Below are 27,346 nucleotides of genomic sequence, written 5' to 3'. Positions count from 1 at the left end.
CCTTCGCAACAGCTCTGGCGACCTCAACCTCAGCCCCGTCGGTGCGCACAACAAGATGGACTTTGAGGTAGTCCTTTCCTCGGTCCTACAACGACGTCGCCCCCCCTGAGCCAGGCATAGTTGCAGCTCCTCGGTGCGTTCCCGCCCCAGCTCGCCCGGGACCTCGCTCTAAGGTGCACCGCATCAATGGAGGCACAGAGGTCGACACAGGTAGCTTTCAGCTCTTGCGGTGCAAAAAGCAATGCCCGCGAGTGCAACGCGAGGCCGCCCCCAGCCCCCGCTCCAGCAGTGTCGTCGGAGCCCGTCCCAAGAGAAGATTGCCGGCCTCTGCTTTCGTTGCCTTGACCCCTGGCTTCACTCTGTCGCTCCACCCATTGAACAAGCTAGCTCCTTCGAGCACAATATCCAGGTGGAGCTTCATGGAATCCCAACGCAGGCGTGGCACCTTCTTGGCAGTAGCTGCTGGGTCGAGCGGCTGCACCTGAGCACGTGGTCGCACGCTGACCTTGCCATATTCCAGTTGATAGTGTGCATGCATGATTCGGCTTGCATCCGTCGCAAGACCATCCTAGAGATTGTGGAGTCTGTCCTCGCCCGCAATCGTGCCCTACCGTCGACCATCCGCACCCGCACCAGAGCTGTGGCTGGCCGCCCTGCTTCGGCCAATGCTGGCAATGGCGGAGGCCCGAGCAATGAGGCGCCTGGAGGTGATGATGGCGCGGCTGAATGCGGGCATGGCGCAGGGCGCAACACAGCCACCGCCACAGCCGCAAGCGATGCCGCATGTATGGCGCTCCCGACGGCCGCGCAGATGGCAGGGTCGTTGATTCTGCTGGCTAGAGAGCTACTAACCACCGTACACATGCTAATGGTGTCACCGCCTCCTTATCACGCCTCAAGACGTACGATGGAGCACTGGTCTGCCACACGTGGTCCTTGGCGTTCTCGTCGCATTTCCAAAATGAGTAAGTGCGGTGGAAAGAAGAGGCGTGCTACAGAAGCTGCTTCTTTGTTTGCTGGCCTGCTCGCACGGCCTAGGTGCATTGTTCGGCACCAGATGGCCACCGCCCATTGGTGGAAAAGCCTTGCTGTTTTCGCCATGATTCCAGAAGGGGAAAGTGCAGTGGAAAGAAGAGGCGTGCTACAAAAGCTGCCTCTTTGTTCGCTGGCCCGCTTACACGGCCTAGGTGCATGATCCTGCACCAGATGGCCATCGCCCATCGGTGAACCCCTCGTGCCTTGCCTTGGACCCGCCGCCCTTGTCGTCGAGCGCACGTGATCACGGCCACATAGACATTGTGCCATACTTGGTCAATCCTAGCGAGCATGGGGACAAGGATGGCTCCATGGGCCACCCGTGGTTAGGCAGCGAGGTTCCTGATTCGCCAGCCATGGTCCGCGAGGCCGATTCATTGTCGTGGCAAAGCAACGCTTCGACTCTGTGAACCCTTGATGTGTTGCATGCCTGGCTGCTCTTTTTCATGGGATGGCACGATAGAGATTCAAAAAGCGAAGCCCACCTTGTCGTCTGGCCAGGACGAGGAGCTTCTGGATGCTTCCACTGTAGAAGAGCTGAGCTAGGGCCTTTCTCCAGCAGCCCATCACGGGCACATGCTGCACCTAAAGTCCAGCAAGAGTAACAACCCTCCATGGAAAGCCCATAAGCTTGCACGGACTAGGTTCCTCTCCATACAGAATCACCATGTGTTTCGCTTCGCCCCCGATCATCATGTGTCGCTCTCACCCGCATGCTGCTGTGACGACAACCTGGACCCTCGGTGACTTCCTTGCTGTTGCTACCAAGGAGATTGTCTTCGCCCTCCTGACTCTTGGCAAGTGACACAGGAGGTACCCACCTAACTTCGCGCCATGACAAGCAAGGCTGTTGCCTCGCCCATGGATAAGAGGCGCACTCAAATCCGCATCTAGCGCACACTAGGAGTCGTCGGGGTCAAACAACAAAGCCCACCTTGTCGTCTGGCCAGGACGAGGAGCTTCTGGATGCTTCCACTGTAGAAGAGCTGAGCCAGGGCCTTTCTCCAGCAGCCCATCACGGGCACATGCTGCACCTGAAGTCCAGCAAGAGCAACAACCCTCCATGGAAAGCCCATAAGCTTGCACGGACTAGGTTCCTCTCCATAGAGAATCACCATGTGTTTCGCTTCACCCTCGATCATCGTGTGTCGCTCTCACCCGCATGCTGCTGTGACGACAACCTGGACCCTCGGTGACTTCCTTGCTGTTGCTACCAAGGAGATTGTCTTCGCCCTCCTGACTCTTGGCAAGTGACACAGGAGGTACCCACCTAACTTCGCGCCATGACAAGCAAGGCTGTTGCCTCGCCCATGGCTAAGAGGCGCACTCAAATCCGCATCTAGCGCACACTAGGAGTCGTCGGGGTCAACCAGAAAATCACCACCGTCGAGATGCAAGCGTACGATGGCCTCTTCATGACGCCCATCTACATGTTCGTCCTCTCGACCATCGCCGCACTGGTTAATCGTGAGCTCCCCTTTGATCCTACCATAGCGTTGATCATCACGGTGATCGTGGGTAGCTCGATCGAGGTCTAGCTGCGCTCTTGTGCCCACCTGTCGACCTCTCCTACATGGATTACGGCCCTAAGATCCTTGAATGTAATGTGCGCGGCCTCAACGCCGTGCTCGTCATACCGCCATCCGATCACTAATTGTAGCTACTAGTGCTCGATCGTTTGTTTCAAAGAAACAAAGATGGAATTGATCTGCTCACCGATTGTCCTCGAAGCCCTAGGCTTGGAATTCGACGATTATGTATACCTGTCCGCGTTGGGGACCCGTGGCGGCATCTTTGTTGGCCTGGAAAAGTAGAGAGGAGACCATCATTGATCCTCTCTTCACCTCCAACACCTTGTCTGCTAAGGTCTCTACCCTGTCCGGTGTCGGCACACTGTGGTCTACAGACCATAGCATATGCCGCCAAGGTCGTCTTCTTGCAGACCTTCACGACATCCGCATCATGTGCCTTGGATCATGGATGTTGTGGTAATTTCAACCTCATCTACCGCAATGAAGACAAAAACAATGGGCATATCAATCGCTGATCCTCGTCAGCTTTGGGTCACTTCCGGCACGTGCTTAACGACCTCGCGCTGAAGAAGGTTTACCTCAAAAGACGCCGCTACACTTGGTCGAACGAGCAATCGCCCCCGATCCTCATCCACCTTGATCGCGTCCTCTGCACCACGGATTGGGAGGAGCTGCATGGTGAGTGCCACCTCCGTTGCTTAACCTTCGTCATCTCCAACCGACACTTCTCCTTTGTGGACTTCTAGACGCGCTCCGATGGTTTTCAAGATATCGGCACAGAAGCATGGCACTATGTCGATCACGCTGACCCCCTTCTAATGCTTCATGCTAGGCATGCAAGCCACAATGTGCAAGCTCACGGACCGTCAACAAGTGCGACTCACTCTTGATCTCTTGGGAGCTTGTCCTTAGGCTCTGTCCCCGCACGAGGACTGGCTCCGGCGACAAATCAAGGCCTCCTATCTTGGTCTTGCATCCCTGGAGCGCACCATCGCTCGTCAACGTGCCCGCCTCGCGTCCCTCAAGGACAGCGCGCCAACACGTCCTCCCATCAGCAATGCATGTATCGGCAACAAAAGAACTGAGTACACAACATAACATCGGAAAAGGATGTGATCACGGATACATGCAACATGGTTGCGGCGGCCTATGCGCACTTTGATGCCCTTGGCTCCGCGGTGCCTTGAGAGTGCACCCTGGACCTCTCGGCGCTCATCACGCCCGCCAACCTTGACGACCTTGATGCACCCTTTGATGCAGCGGAAATCTGGCAAGTTGTGGAACAACTATGCCTGCGCAAGGCTTCGGGCCCCAACGGCTTCACCACTAAATTCCTTCGCACTTGCTGGCCCACCGTCCAACAAGACCTCGTTGACGCTTCCCAACAACTTTTTGCACTGCGGGGCCAAGGATTCAGCTGCTTGAATCAGACGCTCCTCACGCTGCAACACAAGCGTGCCGATGCTCCTGGCCTAGGCAATTACAGGCCCATAAGCCTGACCCACCTCGTCGTCAAGATCTTCGTGAAGGTACTGTTGTTGCGCCTCGCACCCAAGCTCAATGCCCTCGTCAGCACGAACTAGAACACGTTCATCCTGGGGCGTAGCTTGCATGACAATTTCGTCCTTATGCGGCACAAACCTTCGACGCGGGGACCTAGTCGTTTCTCTTCGATGTCTTGTGCCAATATGGCTTTGGATTCCTGGACTGACTGGCCATTATCCTCTCGTCGGCCAGCACCAAGGTGCTCCTAAATGGCGCGCCCGGCCCGGCCATTTTGGCATCTTTGCTGGCTTCGACAGGGCGACCCTATGTTGCCCCAGCTTTTTGTCCTCGCAACGGGCATGCTAGGTCGTCTATTGTGTCGTGCCATCGAGCTGGGCATGCTGCAACAGCTCCACCCTTGGCGCCCTATCTCTGTCTTCTCGCTATATGCGGACAACGTGATCCTCTTTTTCCACCCTTCACAGGGAGATATTTTGGCAGTAAGCATCTTGCAGCTTTTTGGGCGTGCTTCGGGCCTTCAGGTTAATTTCAAGCTTCGCGCTCATTACAACCCTGACGATGTAGCACCCGTTGTCGACCTTCTAGGTTGCCTCATTATTGATTTGCCCATCACCTACCCGGGCATCTAGTATTGATAACGCGCCCCCACCATGGCTCAGCTACAACCCGTCGTCGACAGGACCGCCGTTATGCTCCCAGGGTGGAAGGCACGGCTCATGAACAAGGCCGGTCGCCTCGCGTTCGCCATGGCCGTGCTGGGCGCGATCAATATACACCAGCTACTCATGTTAGCGCTCCCAAAGAAGAAGACAATCAAGTCGCTCAAGAAAATCCAGAGAGTATTTCTCTAGGCGGGACGCGCGATAGCAAATGGTGGCAATTGCCACGTTAATTGGCGGTGCGTCTCGCAGCCAATCTTGCTTGGTGGCCTCGACGACCATGACCTAGAGCGCATTGTCGTTGCGCTTCGCACGTGCTTCACATGCGTTGGCTTTGGTTCAGCCTCCCGGACAGCGCCAAGGCATGGGGTGGCCTTAACCTGCAGTTTACCTTCGAGGAACACACCTTCGCTTCCATCACCATGTAGATTGGCAACGGCCAACAAGCCCTATTTTGGGAGGACCACTGGATTGGCCAGTGTTCTGTCTGCGAGATCACACCGCTCAAGTGAGCCTGCATCCTAAAGCGCTGCAAGCTGCAGACGACCTATAGGCTAACCGTTGGGCGCATGGCATGCACGACACCATCGGCCTCCACGGTATAGGCCAATACCTTTGGCTATGGCACATGATCGAGCAAAAGACGCTCTCCATCGAGGCAGATTGCCTACTCTAGAATTTGAACTTGAGCGGCTCCGCATAATCTGCCCACATGGCCACATTCCATGACTCCACCACCTGCAATGCTTGGAAGCTTACCTGGAAGTGTTGGGCTCCGTTGCGTCTCAGGTTCTTCCATTGGCTCGCCCGTCTTGATTGGTGTTGGACCACGGATCGCCTCTCCGCCATGGCATGCAGCACCCCACAAGCTGCCCCTATGTGACCAAGGACCAGAGACCACGCACCACCTCCTCTTAGCGTGCCCCTTCTCTTGCCAAGTTTGGTACGAGGTCCTGAGCTAGCTGAGGATACCCCGCCACTCGCCCCACGGCGATCGATCTCTCAATGCTTGGTGGCTCAAACCCTTATTGACTTTTGCGTTTTCTCGAAAAAGAAGAGGTTAGTATCCACGACCACACTCCACCTTGCAACTAAGTTGTCAATGGCCACCATTACAACAAGGCTACTACTTTACATATGTCATCTACCCTCATTGGGCCACAATTTTGAAGACAATTCGACACTCGGAGGGCATTTAGAGATCTCATTTTGCAATGTGCTAAGAAGCTACGAGAAAGGACGTTGAGAGAGCTTTTGTGGTGCTACAAAATCACCTTGCTATTGTTCGTGGCCCTATTGAGTACTAGGACAACATGTTTGATCTTGCACAAAATGATCATCGAGGATGAGAGAGGTCAACCAGAGAGCTTTGACTATGACTTCAATGGGTTGCACGTCCAACTATTGATATGGAGCAAATATGAACCAAAGACTTCTACAAGCGCATCGCAGGATCGAGCACTGAGAAGCCATGACCAACTATTGATATGGAGCAAATATGAACCAAAGACTTCTACAAGCGCATCGCAGGATCGAGCACTGAGAAGCCATGACCAACTATTGATATGGAGCAAATATGAACCAAAGACTTCTACAAGCGCATCGCAGGATCGAGCACTGAGAAGCCATGACCAACTCTGAGATAATCTTGTGGAGCACTTGAGGGAACTTCACAGTTCTTGATTATTATGCTTTTATTATGTTTCATTTGGATTATTTACTTCCTTTGGACTGTGTTGTGTTTGAATTTGAATGTGTAAATTTTCAAACAATGAATTTGACTTGTTGTTAGAATGTGTGCGTTAGAAGTATGAAGGTTTCATTTAATATGTTTGTGCAAATGTAATTCAGATGGGGTTTATGCATGGAAAGATTGATGGAATAGTAAAGAAAAAGTATAGAGTTTAGGGTAAGGACTAGGTTCAAGGTTTAAGCACTCAAATTTTAGAAGGGGGGGATGGAGATGCTCTAACTCTTTAATGTTTACAGATGATTTCGATGTTCATGGATCTGCTGCCAATCATGGCACCCAAGCCATAGGCCAGGTGCTTCCTCAGTTTTCCACTTTCTCAGGTCGGACCCCTAACTGGAACAAATATGCTATCTTAGTACAACTATAGTTTAATCTGCCACATTCCACTAAATATTATTTTACCGAAAAAGGCTTTCGCCCCGCTTTATATATAAAGCACCAACCACTTACAACGAGCGATACAACACACAACACGACACGCACCCAAGGCAAGATACATAGGTGCTAAGACGCAACCAACACTCCCCCAACAATTCCAAGACAACAAAGATACACACTAGGCACACTAGGAAGTCGAGGGAGAACTCAACCGGGAACAAGCCACAGAAGAGACCAAGCTGCAAGCCGTCTATCCATGAACCCCAAGGCGGTGCCTTCAAGAAGGATACGCCACCGGAGTGCCGCCACCACCCGATCCAGAGGATCAAGATTTTCATCCGGGGTACCTTGGAGGACATGGAGCAACCGCAACGGAGTCTTCAAGAAGATGCCGACGTCCTCGGGCGCCGCCTCCGTCGGCCTGGACATGCCAGGTAGGATTTTCATCCAGGTCAACAACTCCGCCTCCGAACAGGTTACGGACAGTCCTGGGGACAGAGCCGCATCACCGCCACCGATCGACAAGCACCAGCCGCCATGCCGCCCACGCGACCATGGAGACTAGCCCGCACCTGAGCCGCGAGCTCCGCCCACGAGCACGCCGCTCCCACCACCAAGGCCGCCGCCCTGCATCCCGACACTCTGGAGACCGACAAAGGAACATGCTTGGAAACGACCGACCGATCCCTATCACGAACAGAGCTGCCGGTGACCAGCCTGCCCCGAACACAACGAACCCGGAAGCACTAGGCAGGGGAAATGGGGAGGAGAGCAGCGGAGCATGTCCGGACCGGCACCCCCTGCACCGGTGACGGGTAGAGAGCCCACCTGTCCCTCCTGCAACCTTCCCAGACGTCACCCCTGACGCCTTGCCATGGCCTCCAGCCCGACGCGGCGCAGCAGCGGCCACCCCGTCCACCGCGGCGAGGGTCGTCGGACCGTCCGAATCCTGCAGCCAAAGAGGGCCTCCAAAGCGCCCAGCCACCGATGACCCACACCGCCGCACCGCCGCAGGAGCAGGCCGCACGTCGCCGCGGACCACGCCCCGAGCCACGACCTCGCGAGGTCATGGCCAGCCCCCCGCGCCGCCTGCCAGGAAGGAGCCGCCAGATCTGAAGGCCGATTTGGAGCCCCGTTGCAGTCAGGTCCACGCCGCCTCGGCCGCCATGACGAGCAACACCGCCGGCAACACACGCAGCCCTCCACGCCGTAGCAAAAGCCACCAGCGCCGTTGCGCCCCACAAAGCGCCGCGTCCCGGAACGAAGGGGCCGTCCCGCGCCGCCCACCACCGCTCGGAGAGGAGAGGAGGCCCCGCCGCCGCCGCTGCCGGCCGGGCTTTGCCCTCCTGCGAGCTCCGGCAGCGGCGAGGATAGAGGAGGAGGAATTGAAGGTAGGGGCGGCGGCGGCTCGGGTTTCCCCCCGTCGCTCGCGGGAGCGACGCGGGGGGAGGGAGATCTTTTCAGTTCGAGCTTTTCCAGCCCCTGATATGGGTCTTTCTATTACTCATCTAATGTTCTTCCAGGGAAAAGCTAATCATCTGCTAATACCTTCTTATTGACAAACTTAAAGTAGTGTTAAATGGATACAAGGCTAATAGATTGTTTTATGCAGGTAGGTTTACCTAAATCAAATATGTGTTTTGTTCTATTCTTTTTTACCACATGTCAAACATTTGCTCAGTAAGAAAATCATATCGAACTTCTATTGTTAGAAAGTTCTGGTTGACAGCAGAAAAACCATTCATCTAAACCTTCATATCAGTGATCTTCAAATTGGCACATTTGAAAAAAAAATTCTCTACCCAAGTCTGCCTTCTGTGTTCTGTGCCTCTGTTCTTAAAGTTTTAGAATTTTTTTCAAAACTATGTTATTTTTTGTAGCAATTTCGGAAACTATAGCGTAGAATGAAAAAAACGCAAAACTAGTAGCCCGTCGGCCAGGAGTGGGCCGAAGTAGTACTTTTCGGCCACAACTAGGCCGAAATAGTACTTTTCGGCCATAGCTAGGCCGAAGTAGCACTTTTCGGCCACGCTTAGGCCGAAGTAGCACTTTTCGGCCACGCTTAGGCCGAAGTAGTACTTTTCGGCCACGCTTAGACCGAAATAGACTTTTTGGTCAAGTTTAGGCCGAAAAGTCACTTTTTGGTCAACCCTAGGCCGAAGTTGCATGGCTCATGCTGAATTGTATTGTGTCGCCACCCGTTTCCCGCCCACCCGTTTCCCGCCACCCGTTTCCCGCCAACCCCTTCCCGTCATATGTTTCCGCCACCCGTTTCTCGCCAACCCCTCCCCGGCAATCCCTTCCCATCTTATTTTCCCGCCAATCCGTTCCCGCCTTATTTTCCCGCCAATCCCTTCCCGCCTTATTTGCCCGCCAATCCCTTCCCGCCAACCCTTTCCCGCCATACCGCAGTTATTCTTTCCCGCCATTTTCTCCTCTGTATCTATAAAACCCCCTTCAGGCGGAGGTGGATAAGCATTCCAGTGTAGTGTAGTCGAGATGTCCCATTATCCATTCGATCGTAGTTTTCACCCTAAGATGAGCAGCACTCTGCTGAGTCTAGCTACCGATTTCAGGATGGACAATAGGATAGTTCCATGGGACGAACTCACCAGTAGTGACACCATAATGAATGAGTTGGCTCACCAACTACGTAGGTCTGGGTGGCCTGAAAGGACCTATGAGGAGGTACGTCAAGAACTTCTTAGGTTGCATGAAAGGTGGAAGAAGGTGGTGGAGCCGAAGAGTGAAACTTTCAGAAGGACTGCAGAAAAGCATCCATTTTTATGGACTGAGGAGAGCGAGGACGACGATGATATCTTCATGTCGCCGCTTCCGGGTTCTGCATCCGCGAAGGGCAAGAGTTCTGTATCGACCAAGGGCAAGAGTTCTGCATCGACGAAAGGCAAGAAGAGCGCATCGTCGAAGGGCAAGAGGGCTGCATCAACGGAGGATGACGATGATGACTTCATGTAGTATGTAAGATGTATTCCAGTTGTACCGTTTCATTCAGATGTATTTGCATTATTAGTTTGTCTTGTATTATTGTAGGGCATTATGTTCTATCTGAATTTCATTTTGTAGTATGTAAGATGTATTGCACAAGTTCAGCCGCACCGTTTAATTCAGATGTACTTGTATCTTAATTATCGGTTGTAGTCTATTTGGAAGTGTAACTGAAATAAGAATGCGAATTAATAGTAATATGTGTCTCGCATACATAAAACAATATATGTCTCCTGATCACATAGAAGCAAGTGCGATAGTAACACATACATGAAGCATGTCTCATACATAAATACTGACACACAGCTGCGAATAGTCTGAAACTAACATAGATAATGAGTCATACATAGATAGATAAGCATATCACTGCGGGGGACGACGACGAGTCTGGGTCTTCCTCGGGCGAGGACCCGAAGGCGATAAGCGCTGAGGCGGTGGACGAGGCTCGCGATAACCACGACCATAGTTAACCTCGTCTGTCACGGTCTGTGTCTCCTGTGTCGGTGGTGGTGGTGGAGTGTGAAACACTGTCTGCGAGAAGCCATAAATGTTTGTAGCTTGGTCATCATCCTCGCGGTCGCCCTCAAAGTACGAAGCACCACCACTAAGGATCGGTGACTGCTCTGAATGCATGAACGGTTGCGACTGGTTGCCGCCTGCGGTAAAGTAAAATTGATACAAATGCATGAACGAAGCACCACCAGTAAGCATCAGTGACTGCTGAGAATGCAAGAACGATTACTACACTGTTCAAAAGAATGTAGTGAGTAGTGTTACCTAGATTCATCTGCTGATGCCAGTAAGCGCTCCCTAGCTGTGAAGGAGGTGGCTCATGCCAGGAAGAGCTCCCTGGCTGTGAAGGAGGTGGCTCATGCCAGGAAGAGCTCCCTGGCTGTGAAGGAGGTGGCTCATGCCAGGAAGAGCTCCCTGGCTGTGAAGGAGGTGGCTCATGGCAGGAAGATCTCCCTGGCTGTGAAGGAGGTGGCTCATGCCAGGAAGATCTCCCTGGCTGTGAAGGATGAGGTTCTGCACGATGCACAGAGGGTCGTGGTTCTGAACGGTGCACAGAGGGTCGTGGTTCTGAATGTTGTACAGAGGGACGTGGCGGACGATGTGCTGGAGGAGGAAGTGCAACATCCGAAGTCCGTCTACACGTGACAGCTGCGTAAATCCCGCGTAGCTTGTCATCAAGACGCCTCAACCATGAGACGCCCTCTCGCGGTGGGATAGTTTCTCCCCTCTGAAAGCGCCGCATTAAAGCGGAAACCTCCTCTCGCGCCTGTACTGTCAAGTCACCCTGTACACAAAGAATGAACCAATTATATGCTCGTTGTATGATAGACACCACGAATAGACAACCAAGCGAATATGTCCAGATTAACAAAAGACTTAACATATGAGAACCAAGGCATTTACCGCGTGGTGTCTGGTTCCCACAACAGAGGCAGTTGGGTACATATCGCTGGTGAGAGGGGCTTCGATCTGATCAGTAGCAGCTGATGGAACCAAGTAGATCCTCGTTGTATGCCGGTAACGCTGCAGATACAACCCAAACATTTCCCAGTTAAAGGGCCGAACCTCACCCCAGATATTTGTCGCAGCGGTAGTCCATTCGTCAACGTAAGGGGTAATGCTCTCAAGCCAATAAGTCATGGACTTGTTTCCTCCTAGGCGACTGTCCCTGAGATTGACATGCGCGATACATGGTTAGGTATATTATGAATGCAGAGCTGCCAACTAAAATAGTATTAGTACTTACTTGTGCACGTGGTCTGGCAAGTGTGGAATATCTGGAATCGCAGGCTCTTGATATAGACCGAACTGTCTCATCACCCTATGAAGAGACATCTCCTCAACCGTCACGTCGAACACCAACTTGGCCTTGGTCATCCAAAAGTGCCGATCTCTAGTGCACAATCCAGAAATCCCAACTGGGTACCTCGATGATATAGCCTGAGGCGAGTATGGCTCCCAAATAACTTGATCCTCGTGCAAACTATCAAACTGCGCCATGAAGGACGGGTAGCATCCCCTAACCTGAGTATGCGCAAACTGTCTCTGTGCATGACAACAAATAAGCATTAGTAATACTATTGAATGGCAAGAAATAATTGAATTAATTGTTACTTAATATAAAAGTACCTCTCGCCGTGTCCAAACAGATCCCATAGTAGGTAAGTCGCCGATAGCAGGCACATAAGTCCCAGCTAAGTCCTCCAAACCAAAAGGTTTATCAATGTAGACATAGGGTCGTCCAATAGGGAACCTCTCGTATGACCAAAGCTGCAACAATAATGGACATCCAACAAGACTAGATTTTCTAGACTTCAACAAGCAAGCTTTGCACAGGCCTCTGTACGTAGCCGCCAACACAGCAGAACCAAAACTCCTCTGTAGAATATCCGCAGGGCAACGTGCGTCAGCTATCTCTCGTGCAATACCGATGAGTCGTGCATCGACAGTGGTCACGTGGTTCTCCGTAAACATTGTCTTGCCGAATAGCCAAAGAATATATGCCTCTAGGGACCGGTCAATCTGAGCCTCCGACAACTGAACGTCGGGATGTCCTAACGAGACAATCTACATAGAAACGTAATAATTGTATGAACATCAGACAACTAAAAAACAACATTTGTTTAAGTGGCCGTGATGGTTACCTGAAACTGGCTCAACCATCTAAAAAGAGGTCCATGAGGATCGTTGTCTATAGCCCTAGCAGTCGGGACTGCAGCCAAAAAACGGGTCTGCATCGCTGCTTGCCACCCAGATTCTGCCTCTAAGGGACCTATGGCAGCACCGGCCAGAGGTAATCCCAACAAGTAAGACACATCCTGTAAAGTAGGCGCCATCTCTCCCCAAGGAAAGTGAAACGTATGTGTTTCTGGTCTCCATCTATCTACTAAGCAGGTAAGGAGTGACTTGTCGTAAGAGAAACGTCTCACTTGCCTCTTGTGTAACTGCAATGGTTCACCTGCCTCATCTAAGTCCGGACCATCAATCCACTCATCCAATGTACCCTCAACCAGCCGTGCCAAGGGTAGAAGTCCAGCCCAACTTAACCTACAAAATAAAGAGATTGTTAGCGGTTATGAAAAGTATGTCAAACATAGTAAGTCATTATATGGTCTCCATTATATGCACACATACCTATCAACCCATGAATCGTGTATCAGCCAGTTAGTCTTTGGGGTACGAGTGACCAACACGTCTAAGTTGTTGCCCGCTTCCGTAAGAGCGCCCCGGTGCTTTCTATCGATGTTACCATTAAGCAACGGATACGAAGACATATCTGCAATTCAAATTATCCGCACAAATTAAAACATAGTCCTGACATATTACAAATTAAAACATAGTCCTGACATATTACATATTAAAACATAGTCCTCACATATTACAAATTAAAACATAGTCCTCACATATTACAAATTAAAACATAGTCCTGACATATTACGTATTAAAACCCACTACGGCACATTATATAGCTTGTGAGTTATTTCTTCCTCGTCCGCCCCTTCGGCCTCGACTGCCACGACCACGTCCGCCTCTTGCTCCTGTTGTCGCAGCCGTCGATGTGGAAGCACTCGTCGATGCGGAAGCACCATCTTTGTTCAGGTCGGGACAATATTTCATCCTATGCCCATAAGCCGCGCATAACAAACATTGTCTGGTTGCTCCACCAGCTTCAGACTGGTCCATATCGTTCCGGATGCGACGGGCCTTTCGTCTGCCCCTACTTGTTCGCCGAAGGTCTGGATGCGGGATGTATACTCTCTCACCGTCGTTTACCTTGTTGAAATTGCCGACGACTCTAAACCCTGTCATCTCGCCTGTCCAGGTGTTGAGCACTGCCTCTTTTAAATAGTATGGGGACACGAAGGATATAGCATCCAACTGAATCTGGCCACAGGCAGCCAACACATGAGAGCAAGGTAGGTGCAGCAACTTCGGTTTGTTGCATGTACACTCACACGTTGGATAAAATTCCGTTCCAATTTTAACCTCGTGTGTCTTCACCTCATTTCCAGAACCAAAACCATCGGTAGGAAGCTGAACCTCATACCTCCTTTCTTGATTCCCTATGAGTCTGACACTGTGCTTCTTTGCTTTCTCTATCTTCTTTGCCATGTATTCCATGACACGGCTACAATAAGGTGTGTTCTGATTATCTTCAATATGCTTCTTTGCTAACTCGTGCCTTTCTCTGAAATATCTCAAAGTGCCATGGAATACAGCCTCCACAATAGCTGTGAGTGGCAATGCTCTATTCCCTCTCAGCACAAAGTTATACACCTCTGCAAGATTGGTTGTCATGTGGCCATACCTAGCTCCATGTGTGTCATGCAGCAAAGACCAATTCATTGGAGGCTCTTTCTCTATCCACTCAGAAAAATTCTTTATTGCCCTTCCCTTCTTTCTCTTAGTATTAGGAGGGTCAATTGCTGGCAAGTCGCAAAGACCAACTGGCTCCTCTAGCTCCGCGATGAGTGCTGCTAATTTAACCTGATCTTCTTCCATTTTCTTCCTTGCACGGACCTGCTTCTTAGTAAACTCATCTAGTTTTGACCAAATAAATTCGTATTTCCGCTGCTGGCTCTGCTTGCATAATTTTTTGAACAAGTTCATCAACCGCTTGTTCTTGAACTGTGAGAAAAAATTAGCCCCAAGATGGCGCATGCACCACCGGCTCTGCAAGTCCCTCCAAGGTGTTGGTTCGTCATCTGCTGGATTCCGAAGTGTCTTCACGGCCTTCAATATACCAGCATGTCTGTCATGAATGACACACACGTTTGGTCGGTCCTTCACGATGGCAATTTTCACTTGGCGGAAGAACCAAACCCAGCTGAGAAAGTTCTCACCCTCCACAAATGCCATGGCAAGTGGGATGATTTGATTGTTCCCGTCCACACCAATAGCAGTAAGGATTTGCCCTCTATACTGACCGGTCAGGAATGTACCATCCACAAACATAACAGGAGGACAATGCCGGAAAGCTTCGATGCACATAGCAAATGAGAAGAACACTCGTTTCAACACCTTGAAATCTGGTATACTCAGCAACCTCATGTGTTGTACGTTCACATAAGTGCCCGGATTCCTTTCCTTCAGTATGCCCAGGAGACGGACAACATTATCATATGAGTCGAAGAACGTCCCAAACCTTTCCTCCATAGCCTTCTGCTTAGCCCTCCAAGCCTTCCCATAAGCAATGACATAATTCCATCTGACCTTCACTGCTGTCTGGATGTGTTTTGCTTCCATATCTTTCTTCTCTACTATCTCAGTATACATGAGTTGCGCAATGAGACTTGAAGTCAGGTTCGGATGCTTCACCAGCAGGTTCGTCCTCACACAATTATGTGGGACGACAATGGTGACAACCCAGTGGATGTCATACTTCGGCACGTGACCGTGCACCTTCCCAGGACAACCTGTTACAACACATTTCACGGTATAGTTTGTTGGACTTGATATGTGTGTCTTGAAAACCCTCTGCGTAGACATAGCCCACTTTATCACCGCATACTTCAATTTTTTCTTTGTATCAAACATAGCCCCTATTTGTACTTGGTTCAGATTATACTGCCATGGAGTCTCATGGCCATCGTTCACCGTAAGGCCGGTGGATATGTCCTGCTCCCATGCAGAAGGAATCGGTACCTCAACTTCATCCTCAGAATTTTCAGAATCCAGTTCCTCCACCAATCCATCCTCGTCCTCTTCCTCCATCACCCTCTGCATTTCATCCCCTTCCTCATCCCCATCAGCAAAACCAGAAACAGCTAATATTATCGACTGGCTACTCTGCCCAGTATCAGGACCACAAACATTGTGTGGCACGTAGTCTGACTCTTTCTCCGGTTGGCTAGCATCCACATCTTGTGGCTGTGACCCGGATAAAACAATCTCGTTAGCCACTTCACTGCCTTGGCCGGGTTCATACCCCCTGTGGAGTTGTACGGTATTCTCCTCCTTCGGCACAGGTTGCACAAGTGCATATGGGTGGATTCTTCGGTCTCGGCAGCGTCTTAACAGGGACAACCAATGCTGGCTCCTATCTACCGGCATCAACTCCCACTTGACATTTTTACAAGATTTGGTCCACAATGCATGAATACTGACGGAACATACTTCAGGATCCAGACCGAAACTAGTTGTCAACCAGTACTTCAACTGTCTAATGTCCAGTCTGTCCGGGTCAGCTAGTGTCATAACGCCATTTTTAAACTCGCTAAGATCAACCCCCAACTCATTATATCGAACATTACCAGCGCCGTAGTAAACATTCAGATTTACTGATTCAGACATTTTCACCTGTCAGACATTGCCATCTTCTCATTAATCACAACGAACTATGCGCTAAAATGCCTCCAAAAATATATTAACACTAAAATTCATAATATGACTTATATACACTAACTAAACTATATTAATCACAATATACACTAATTTTATCCGCTACACGAACTATGCGTTAAAATGCCTCCAGAAATATATTAACACTAAAATTCACAATATACACTAATATTATCCGCTACACGAACTATGCGCTAAAATGCCTCCAAAAATATAATAACACTAAAATTCATGATATACACTAATATTATCCGCTACACGAACTATGCGCTAAAATGCCTCCTAAATTAAATTAACACTGAAATTCACAACGAACACTAATATTATCCGCTACACGAACTATGCGCTAATATTTACATAATATTTGTGACGACGTGATTATACCTTCGAAGTGTGTGTCCGCTTCTCCTCTGCAGCTGCTGCTACTACTCACCTCCTCCTCCTCACCACCTCCTCCTCTGCAGCTGCTGCTACTAGTCACCACCACCTACTACCCGTCCTCCTCTCCACCATGGCTCCTCCTCCCCACCATGGCTGCTCCTCTACACATCAAAAACTATCCCATAGCAAAAAATAACACCGTAGGCCGGTGGAGATTGCTATGATCTACCGATTCTGTGGGTTGGATTTGCAAATGAGTGGCAAATGGAGGAGATCGGCGCGGGGGGAGTTCTACAGAGAAGAACTGAGAGAGAGAGAAAGGGAAACGAAGAAGGATCCAACGAAGAACAGCAGCGCAGGGGCGAACGGTGCTTATCCGCACCTTTTCGGCCTACGCCTGGCCGAAAAGATCTTCGGTCGAAGCCTGGCCGAAAAGGCCAGCTTCGGTCACCGGTGGGCCGAAAACGGCCCAGTTCGGCCTCCTGGCACCCGAAGCTACTATTTTCGGCCGCGCCCCCGCCAACAACGTGTTTTCGGCCCAACCGCGGCCGAAAAGCCTACTTCGGCCACAGCCTGGCCGAAAACTTCCTTTTCGGCCCACTCCTGGCCGACGGGCTACTAGTTTTGCGTTTTCTTCATTCTACGCTATAGTTTCCGAAATTGCTACAAAAAATAACATAGTTTTGAAAAAAATTCAAAGTTTTACCCGGCATTATTGAATCTTCAGGAATGCAAATTGCTGATGGAAAGTGAAGCTTATGTCAACATCATTGTGTCCTGGTTGCCCTAGCACTACAAAATATCTACGGTTTGATGGTTCTAGAAGTTGGGGTATCGATAAAATTTCTAATTCTGCTTATTAATAAGTTATGCAGATACCTATTAATCTATTATTAATGCTAACTTTGATGATGAAATGTGCTGGAAACATACTCCTTATGCTCAATGCTCCTCAAAAAGTGCATACAAAACATCTGTGCAGGAGCCATGGCTGGAATCCGCGCATCTACTTGTGGTCCTTTGGATCAAGAAAATCATACTCCTAATGCATCTTGGAAGGATAAAACCATCCCTCAAGCCCTTCTGCATGGAGACTTATAAGGTGGGGTTTAGCAACTGGTAAGAGAGCATCTAAACATATTTTGAAAGGATGCATCCTATCCAATGCCTCCGTGAATCAGATGCTCATATGTTCCATTGCCCCTTTGCTAGATCAGTCTAGTTCTCTTATTTAGGCTTTAGATCAGATGTTTTTGCTCCTGGCGCCTCTATATTTCCTCCATGCTTAATTCTAATCATCCTGGTATCTCCGTTGCTAAATCATTTCCATGCTCTCATTTTTGGAAAGCCAGGAGTGATTTGCTTCTTAATTAAACAAGCTGGTCCATTGTGCAGGTTCTTCATGCTTCCTCGGCCATTCTCTCCTGTAGCTTTGATATTGCTGATTCTTGTCGGTCCTGTTGGCTTTAATCTTGATTCCATGTATCTGCATTTTAGTTTGATTTCTTACATGCATGTAGTCTAGATGGTCTAGGGCATTGTATCCAGGTTGAACTTCACTTGAGCGTACAGGAGGTGGGATGCGGAGCTAGCCGTGCGATGCGGCCGGAGTGCAAGGCGTGATGCCATGCAACAGTGTCGTGTGAAGCGACATGTTACGAGGAGGTGGAGCGTGACAACCTGTGTGATCCAGTACTAGAGCCAATGTCCTGCAGTGTTCCCATACGAGTGAATCGTTGATGCGTCAGTTAGTTTGTGGAGCTTGTTATCCAGTCATGTGCATGTGCATGTTGGTCATTGTGTCGTTGTGTTGGAGTATGGCATGCGTTTAGGAGGTAGTGGTCTGAGATGGGCTGCTATATATTCTGTAATCATCATATTTATTTGAAGAGGCAGAAAGGAAAAGGTTGAGCTGTGAGAGGCAGCACGACGCCAAAACAATTGTCTCCATTTTTCTTGAGTGTGTTGTGAGATGCAAAGTGAGGTGGAAGGGGTGCTGCGTGTGGCAGCTCCAACACCTTTCTGGAGACAAACTCTAATGCGCTACTCTATTTGTGTTAATCTTGCCATGATATTTGCCTGCAGGTCCACAAGCATACTGCGATGCAACTTTTAATCCTTCTGTTGCAGGAATAGTAGCAGGGCTGGGAGTGTTGCTCCACAACCCATCCACTTATGGTGCAAGATTTGTTCAAGCTACCACCTTCCATATTGGCTCCGCTCTTCAGGGTGAAGCTCCAGCGTTGGGTTTGGCCGTTACGTTGCAAATGCCCTCACCTTTCTAGCCAATATTGGTTCAAGGATCAGAGAAGTTTCGAAGATCCATCAACAAGGTTTTCCATGCTCTAGCAAGGAGTCCAATGTGACTTCCGTAGAAGTGCTCTCTCTGGCGTGCCCAATATGCAAAGCCCTTGAAATACTTGAAATGCAAAACGCGGCCCTTTCTGGCGTGCCGAATATGCAAAGTCCTTGAAATATTGGAAATGCAAAATGCGGCCTGGGCTCACATGCTATCTTTATCTGCGTCACCCAGTTGCATCGGGATTGCTAGACCCAGGTAATGCAAGATGTAAACTATGTACGTTTTCCACATTTGAGCTCGCATCTTTATTTGCGCAACCCAGCATCGGGATTGCTAGACACAGGTAATGCAAGATATAAACTATGTGCATTTTCCACATTTTCTCTTTCCACTTGTCAGAACAAAGAACTGACATAGCTAGGCACTGAACATGCGGCTCTGTGTCAGAACTAGCACAGTAGCCTGTGCATTGGCGGGTATTCGTTTTGGCTCCCAGGTCCATATGATGCTAAAGTCTGTGCCGACCATGCTCGTCCTGATATGTGTTGGCTGCTGTATTCCAGGATCGTTCGTTAGGGTGGGTTCCTGGGGGCAAACGAATTTGTTCGCTGGGTTGTTGCATCCAGCGCGAACTAATGGTTCGCCAGGACCACCTCCCCTGGGGAACGAATGTCATATATTGGTGTCCTTTATTTAGCGCCTCTAGGGCATATTTCCACTATATTCCGCTTAGATGAGGCACTCACCATCTAATCTGTTGACATGTATCCATGATCTCAAGTGTCAGCACATATTATCTGTGGTATTTGGAATGGCGCCGTCATGAGAACCCACTTGGTCTATAGATAGACGTCATCATGCTCACTTAGTCAGTTCCTTCCTCTCTTGCCTTGAGCTCTATCTCGCGCAGGAACCCTATCCAGTGTTGAATCACCTTTGCCTCGTGTTAGATGGAAAAGGACATGATTCACGACCGCTAGTTCTAAGTCCGACACATGGATCATCTTCCACCGCTGTCACCATAGCCGGTGGTTCTCGCCAAGTTAGGGCAAGATGAACGATCCGTCTGCTCCTCGTCTTAGTAGCATTTCATTAGTTCATCTCGCGGTAAATTTTCTTTTGTTTTCTTTTTTTTTGAGCAATGAAAACAGCAGGAGACTCCTACTGCTGCTTTTATAAATATGTTATCCAAACGGAAGACCACGTGCGAGGTGCAAACCCGACTAGGGACTAAAAAAAGCAGGCGGGAGAGGATGGAGGCGCTGGCGTCTGGCGACTGCCCGGGCGGCGCCCCTGGCGACGCGGGCGATGCGGCTGCCCCGCCGCCGCCCTGCCCCCCGTCCCCTCCCTCGAGCGCCGCCCCCTCGCCGGCGTCCGCCGCCCCTGTCCCTTCGCCGACCCCTCCCCCCTCTGGCTCTCCGCGGATTGTGTGGGCTGACGTCGCCGAGGCCGACGACGTCGCCGCTGGCTGCCCCGTCGTGTGCCGGGACCGTGTCCCTCCCAAGGCACCGCCGCGGCTGCTGCCCGACCACGCCGGTGGCCCTACTCCCAGGGGTGGGAGTTCGGCCGCCCGTGGGTTGGGCCGGCGCCGGCGTCTCCCTCCTGCCGCCTCTCCGGCGCGGGGGATGCAAGGTCTGGCCTTGGGTTCCGGGATGTCTTCCCGGCGGCGTCGCGTTGGCAGCTGGGGTGTTGCCGGACGCGCGGATCGCGGCCCTGCTCGCGCCTCCTGGAAACCCTCGACTCTGGCCATGCCCTCCTCTGCTCCGGCCTGTCCGGCTCCGGCGAGCCCGCCCGAGCTCGCCCCGGTCCTCTCCCGACGTGCTCCCTTCCGGCCCTTCTTCCCATATCGCGGTTCCTCCGGGCCCCTCCCTCCGGGTCGCGTCCCCGCCCGGCCTTCCCCTCGCCGTCCCCGTACGCCCCCGGCGGCGGCCACCGTGGCGGCGCTCGAGGAAACCCTAGATCCCCGCTTGGCCACTCCGGGGCGCTCATACCGGGTTGCGGTGCTCTTGGGCCGGCCTATGGGCCTGGCTGCTGGGCCCCTCCCCAGGGTGGTGGACACGGCTACGGCCCAAGGGATGCGGGTCTCTGCGGCTGGGGTGGGCCTGCTCGACGTGCCGGTTCCGCCCCGCACGGCCTAGGTTCGCCCTCTGGCGGCCTCGGGCCCAAGCAGGCGGTCGATATGGCCCCCAGTAGGGTTCCCTCGTCCCCCGCTTCCCCCCACCCGCGCCGCCAGTTCTAGCCGCCCCGCCCCGATCCCTGCTCGCCGGCGCCGCCATCCTCCCCACGCCCCCTCTCTCCCCACGTCGTCCATGACTCAGGAATGGGGGGACGACGCGGGCCGCCCCAAGCGCCGGGCCGACGAGCGCCGTGACCCGCCCCGCCCCTTCCCCGATGTCCATCGGCGTGAGGCCGACCTGCGGCAGCAGCTCTTCTCCCGGTCGGCTCGACACTCCCCGACGCGCGGCTCCCGCCACTCCCCCCCGCCCCTCGCACCGCTCGCCGGTCCGCGATGATCGCCGCTCGCGCTCCCCGGCACGCCGCTCCTCTCCTCGGGCGGCGTCGCGGGACCGTGGTAGGTCACCGGCCGGTGAGTCAAGGCCGTCCTCGCGGCGGCGGTCCCCCTCGCCTGCCCGTCGCCGGGACCGGTCCCCCTCCCCGCCCCGCCCGCTGCCCGTCGCCAACCCCAACAGCGCCCTGGCCACCCGTCGCTACCGGCCTCCCCACTTCCAGGCTGCGTTCCCGCCGTCTAACGGCGGTAATGGCAATCGGGGGCGCCAGGGTCCCAAGAAGGAGAAGAAGAAGAAGGGCCCTTCGCACCCTCAGGCTGCCGCCTCCACCGCCGCCGCGGTTCCCCCTCCGGGCACCAAGGCCTCTTCCAACGGCCCGCCGTGCTTCAACTGCGGCTTGATCGGCCACTTCCAGGAGGCTTGTCCCAACCCCCCGATGTGCTACCTGTGCAAGGATGCCGGGCACACCGCGATTCTCTGTCCGGATCGCCCGGTGACGGAGGAGATCATGATGTACGGCCACGGCATTGAGGACATGGCCTTCTTCCACATCGAGGTTCCAGAGATCCTCCCTCCCTTCCCCTCGCTGCTGGCGATTGTGACGGTCGTGGGCGAGGCCGTCGCCACCCCGGAGCTGCTTGAGGCAGAGCTCAACCACTTGTACAGGTGCACGTGGGATTGGCAGGTGACCCCCACCGCTTCCAATGCCTTCTCGGTGATCTTCCCCGACCCTATGAGTATGGGATTCTGTACCCGCAGCAACAACATCACCCTGGCACTCAACGACATTGTGGTGGACATATCTGAGCCGCGGTGGGATCCCAAGGCTGTCGCTGTCCTGGACACTGCTTGGCTCCTCATCGCCAGCCTGCCAGATGTGGCCCGGTCTGAGCGAGTCATCCGCAGTATGTCCAAGATCCTAGGCAAGGTGGTGGTGGTTGACGAGCTCTCCTTACGCAAGGAGGAGGAGGTTCGGGTCAAGGTGAAGTGCCTGGACTCCTTCAAGCTCATGTCACGATCCGGGTCTTCTTCAATGACGACGGCTACGACCTCAAGATCTTCCCCGAGCCTCCGAACCACGTCGGCTGCCCCCGCTTCTCTGATGATAGTCACCTGGGGGGTGGCCCAGCTGATGCCGATGACTCCCACCGCAGGCGCTCGCGCCACTCCCGCCTTGACGATCCAGGAGATGACGAGGATGGCTCGGAGCACTCCCGCTCCCCCTCCCGGGAGCCCTCCAACCCACCAGCGGGTCGTGGCGGTTCCGGGGCGGGGCACACTCGAGTGTCGGCCGCTGACCTCGCGGTGGCCCTCTGCTTGGCCAACCCGCCAGTCATACCTTCTCAGTCTCCGTCGGAGTTGGCCAGTGACATCTCCAGTGTGGGCCTCCTCGTCGCCCCGCCATCGTCGCCTCGCTCCTCCTGCATCGTCTCCGCCCTTTGCTCCTCGCCGTCGGGGCCGGACCCCCCGTCCCCTGCCGGCTCGGCCTCCCCAGTCTCCACAGGTGGAGGCGGGTGTGAGGTTCCCGTCGCACCTGCCCCGTCACCTCCACCCGCGGGGGTTGCGGTCGGTATCACCCTGGAGCTCGCCGGCCCGCTCCCCCCGCCGGTGCCCTTCGATGTCCGCCTCTCCTCGCCGATCGCCCCGTCCGCCTCGGTGGCTGTGGACGTCTCCTCGCCGACCTACGTGCACCCCCCCTCCGACGGTGGCGTACGCCAGGCGGCCCCGCTCCACCTCGACACCGGTGACGTCCTCCCGCCGCAGTGCCCGTCTCGATGCGGCGCGGCCGGCTGACTCTCCGGCACCATCCATCGTCGAGCGCGCGGAGCTCCGCGCGGCGGTCCGGAACCTCAAGTTAGGTGCGGACCCCGACCTCCCCAGTTCTTCCTGTTGCTCATTTTCCGCTCTTGAGGCTGCTCCGCTTGGCCATCTCGCCAAGGTGGCCAATGACTCGGCCATTGTTTTCAGGGGGGAGGGCGGTCCCCCCTTAGAACAGATCGCGACCATTAGGGCCCGGGAGATTCTAGATGGCAAGCTGGCTGAGACCTGCGCTCGCCTGCTTCGGCCTCCCGAGAGGTCGACCACCACCCCCGCGGTTCAGGCCCCTCTGGTGGTCGACGGGGTAATCCGTGGCCGCACCCGTTCGCGCACTGCCGCCCTCCGTGCTCAAAGCGCTTCCCGTGTCTTGGGGTCAAGCAGCCCCCCGATGGGGGCTTAGATGCGGGCCCTTTTCTGAAACATCCGCGGCTTCGGCCATGATGGTCGTCGTCGCCAACTCATTGAGTACATTCCTGATGAACGCATTGACATCATTGCCATCCAGGAAACCTTGCGTACTGAGTTCACCCTTCAGGAGCTTGAACGCCTTAGCTCCCACCTCTTCGCTTGGCACTGGCTCCTTTCTAGTGGGACCTCAGGCCACTCTGGCGGCATCCTCTTAGGGGTAAAGGATGCCACCTTTGAGGTGGGTGGCATGGACCGGGGCGAATTCTTCGTTAATATGGAGATCTTCGAGCGCGCCCTAAATTTCAAATGGGAGGTCATTATTGTGTACGGACCGGCGGACCACCGCCGCTCCCCGGCCTTCCTAGCAGAGCTGCAGCTGAAGATCTCTAACTCCCTCCTCCCAGTTCTCGTGGGCGAAGACTTTAATCTCATCCGATCCCCGGATGAGAAAAATAATGATCGGATTAACTTCCTCCGGATGCAATTATTCAACGATTGGATCGCGGAGCTGGGGCTCCGCGAACTTGATCGGACGGGTGCCAGGTTCACCTGGACGAACCGGCAGATTGTCCCGACACAATTCGTCCTGGATCGTGTCCTAGTTTCCCCTGAATGGGAATTACGCTGCCCACTAGCATTGCTCCGGGCTGTCACCCGGATCGGGTCTGACCATGTCCCCCTCCTCCTCTTCACCGCCGATGAGCGGCCCTCCACTCCGCCGCGATTCTGGTTCGAGCCCTTATGGCTCAATCAGGCTGGCTTCCGGGAGGCTGTCGTCGCTCACTGGATTTTTGCTCGCTCTGCTCCCCGTCGCTCCATGTCCGCTGTCGACTCGTGGCACTTCTGTGCCAAGCTAGCCCGCCAATTCATGAAGGGTTGGGGGGCCAACCTGGGCCGGGACCTTAGAGAGCGCAAAAGGCCCTCCTGATGGCTATCCAAGCCATGGACACCCGCGCCGACTCGACCGGGATCTCCCTTGATGAGTGGATGCTGCGATATGATCTGGAAGACCAACTCTCCACCATTTACACAGATGAAGAGGCCTACTGGCGCCTACGTGGTACCCAGAGGTGGGTACTTCGGGGAGATGCCAACACCGCCTATTTTCAGGCGGTGGCGAACGGCCGGCGTCGTCGCAATTCCATCCACTGCCTTTGAGATGGAGACACGCTGATCGTTCTCCCATCGGCCATCCGTACCCACATAGACGACTTCTATAAAGCCTTATTTACTCCCACCCCGCGGGGTGGGGCTAGTCTCGCCCCGACATTTGGTCGGGTGCGCAATTGGTCTCGGCAGAGGCCAATGCGGCATTAGTTGCCCCTTTTGACGAGGACGAGGTCCTCGCAGCCATTAAGGGGATGAGCCCCTCCTCGGCCCCGGGTCCTGATGGCCTGCCCGTGACGTTCTTTAAAACGTTCTGGCCTACCATCAAGCCGGAGGTCATGGCTCTGTTCGAAGAATTTTATTCGGGCTCCATGGACCTTGGGCGCCTCAATTACGGGATTGTGACCCTCATCCCCAAGGTCTCGGGCGCCTCGGACATCCGCCAGTTCTGCCCAATCACAGTGATTAATGTGATTTTCCGGATCTTGGCCAAAGGGTACGCCAATAGGGTGACCCTCCTCGCTGACACGATTACCCATCCGAACCAATCCGCCTTCATACAAGGTCGATTTATTCTCGATGGAGTGTTAGTATTCCATGAGGTCCTCCACGAGGTCCGTCTAAAACGCCTTCGCGCGGTCTTCCTAAAGCTAGACTTTCACAAAGCCTACGACACGGTACACTGGCCATTCCTGCGTGAAGTGTTGCTTCGCAAGGGCTTCGACGACCGTTGGGTGACCCGCGTCATGCAGCTTGTCTCTTGTGGCCGGACCGCGGTGAACATCAACGGTGACATTGGGCCCTACTTCCCCACCCTTTGTGGGGTCTGTCAGGGTGACCCCTTTTCACCGTTCTTGTTCAACATGGTGGTCGATGCCCTGGCATCCATCTTGGATAAGGCCAAGGCTGCTGGTCATATCCGCGGCTTAGTCCCCCACCTAGTCGGAGGGGGAGGGGTCTCCCTCCTTCAATATGCGGATGATACCATTATAATGGTCGAGGGATCCGCCCTAGATATCACTAACTTGAAGTTCTTCCTCCTGTGCTTCCAACAAATGTCGGGCCTAACCATCAACTTTGATAAGAGCGAAGTGATGGTCCTCGGGTACCCCTTGGATGAAACACAGGCTATTGCTGACCGACTAAACTGTCGGTTGGGTTCTTTCCCCATGACCTATCTGGGGATCCCCATTAGTGACTCGCGCCTCACCGTGGCTGATCTTCGCCCCACGGTGACCCGTATGCAACATCGCTGTGAGCCCTGGAAAGGGCGCTGGCTATCGAAGGCTGCTCGCGTGATCCTTATCAACTCTTCGCTTGCTAGCCTCCTTTGGTTCCTCATGAGCTTTTATAGCCTACATGAGACCCTGCACCAGGAGATCGCCAAATACCAATCCAGATTCTTCTGGGCTGGGGAGGGGGGTAAGCAGAAGTACCACATGGTCAGCTGGTCAGATGTATGCAAACCCAAGGACCAGGGCGGTCTTGGGATTTTGTCCTCCCGGCGCATGAACATTGCCCTCCTGACTCGTTGGCTCTGGCGCATTGCCAATGGAGATGAGGTCTCTGGCTTACTATCATCCAGAACAAGTACCTACGTGGGCAGCCTCTCGCATTTTGTCAGCGCTCAGGCGGCTCCCAGTTTTGGCAGGCCGTCGTCCAGCTGCTGCCTGTTCTGCGCATTAGCACATCCATTTCGGTGGGTACTGGGTCCTCGACCCTGTTCTGGCTTGATAGGTGGCTTGGTGACACCCCCCTAGCCGCGCGCTTCCCAGTTCTCTTCGACATAGTTGTTGACCCTCGGGTCTCTGTCGAGACGGCCCTTATTGACTTAGGGCGCCTCGCTTTCCGCCGCCCCTTTGGCCCCCTTGAGGTTGCAGCTTGGGATGCCCTCCTCCAGGACATCGCACTCCTTCCTATAGACGTTGCCGACTCCCCGGACGTCATCTCTTGGCGACTGGAACCCTCCGGCTATTTCTCCACCAAATCTCTCTACGCGGCTATCGCCCCATTGACGGCCCCCGAGCCCTTCAGTTTGATTTCGGACATCCTCCTGCCCCTGAAGATCAGGATCTTCCTGTGGCAATGGATCCGCGGCCGCCTCCCGTCCGGAGTTGAGGTCCTTAAGCGTCATGGACCTAGAGATGGGATGTGCCCCATGTGCGGCACGGTAGAGGATGCCAACCACATCTTCTTCTCGTGCTACACGGCACAGTTCCTCTGGTCCTGTTTCCGCGAAACAGTTGGGGGCCAGTGGTGCAACACCAACTTCCCTGACCTGCTTGCGGAAATTCAGGGCTCACCCCCTCGCTACAGGCATATTAGATGGCTGTGCGTGGGGGTCCTCACCTGGACGATGTGGACTGTTCGCAATAAGCTTGTCATACAAAAGGTGCCTCTTCGGCGTGCTACTGACTCCATTTTTAAAATGTGTGGTTACTTGCAGCTCTGGCGGCAACTTAGCCGCCCTCAGGACCGGGACGTCATCAACACCCTCCTCGCCGACCTTCGATCGACGGCCTTCCGCTTGGCGCCCCTGCTCCCCCCGCCACCCCCGGAGCCCGACTAGATGTTGTGTCACTCCCGACGCATGTGCCTTT

At 53.5% G+C, this 27,346-nt stretch overlaps 1 protein-coding gene across 7 annotated transcripts in view; it reads left to right on the top strand.

The window, feature by feature from the left end:
• Positions 1-18,518, top strand: part of LOC123150325 (protein ENHANCED DOWNY MILDEW 2) — a 36,492-nt gene extending 17,974 nt beyond the window's left edge. Inside the window, exons 13-14 of one of the 7 annotated variants that reach the window (XR_006475053.1) lie at positions 6,722-6,805; positions 17,587-17,703. Coding sequence is in view for 5 of the 7 variants with exons in the window: in XM_044570183.1 (XP_044426118.1) it covers positions 17,587-17,723; positions 18,000-18,129 (267 nt within the window). In the remaining 2 variants the exon portion in view is untranslated. Of the gene's footprint in view, positions 1-6,721; positions 9,556-17,331; positions 17,410-17,586; positions 17,724-17,999 lie in introns of those variants that run through there. The other 6 variants (XM_044570184.1, XM_044570183.1, XM_044570189.1 and 3 more) reach the window with 6 other exon arrangements.
• The last annotated feature ends 8,828 nt before the right edge of the window (positions 18,519-27,346 follow it).

Source organism: Triticum aestivum, chromosome 7A (assembly GCF_018294505.1).
Source record: "Triticum aestivum cultivar Chinese Spring chromosome 7A, IWGSC CS RefSeq v2.1, whole genome shotgun sequence".
NCBI lineage: Eukaryota > Viridiplantae > Streptophyta > Magnoliopsida > Poales > Poaceae > Triticum > Triticum aestivum.
The sequence above is the reverse complement of the archived record's forward strand: the minus strand, read 5'-3'. Positions and strand labels throughout refer to the sequence as shown.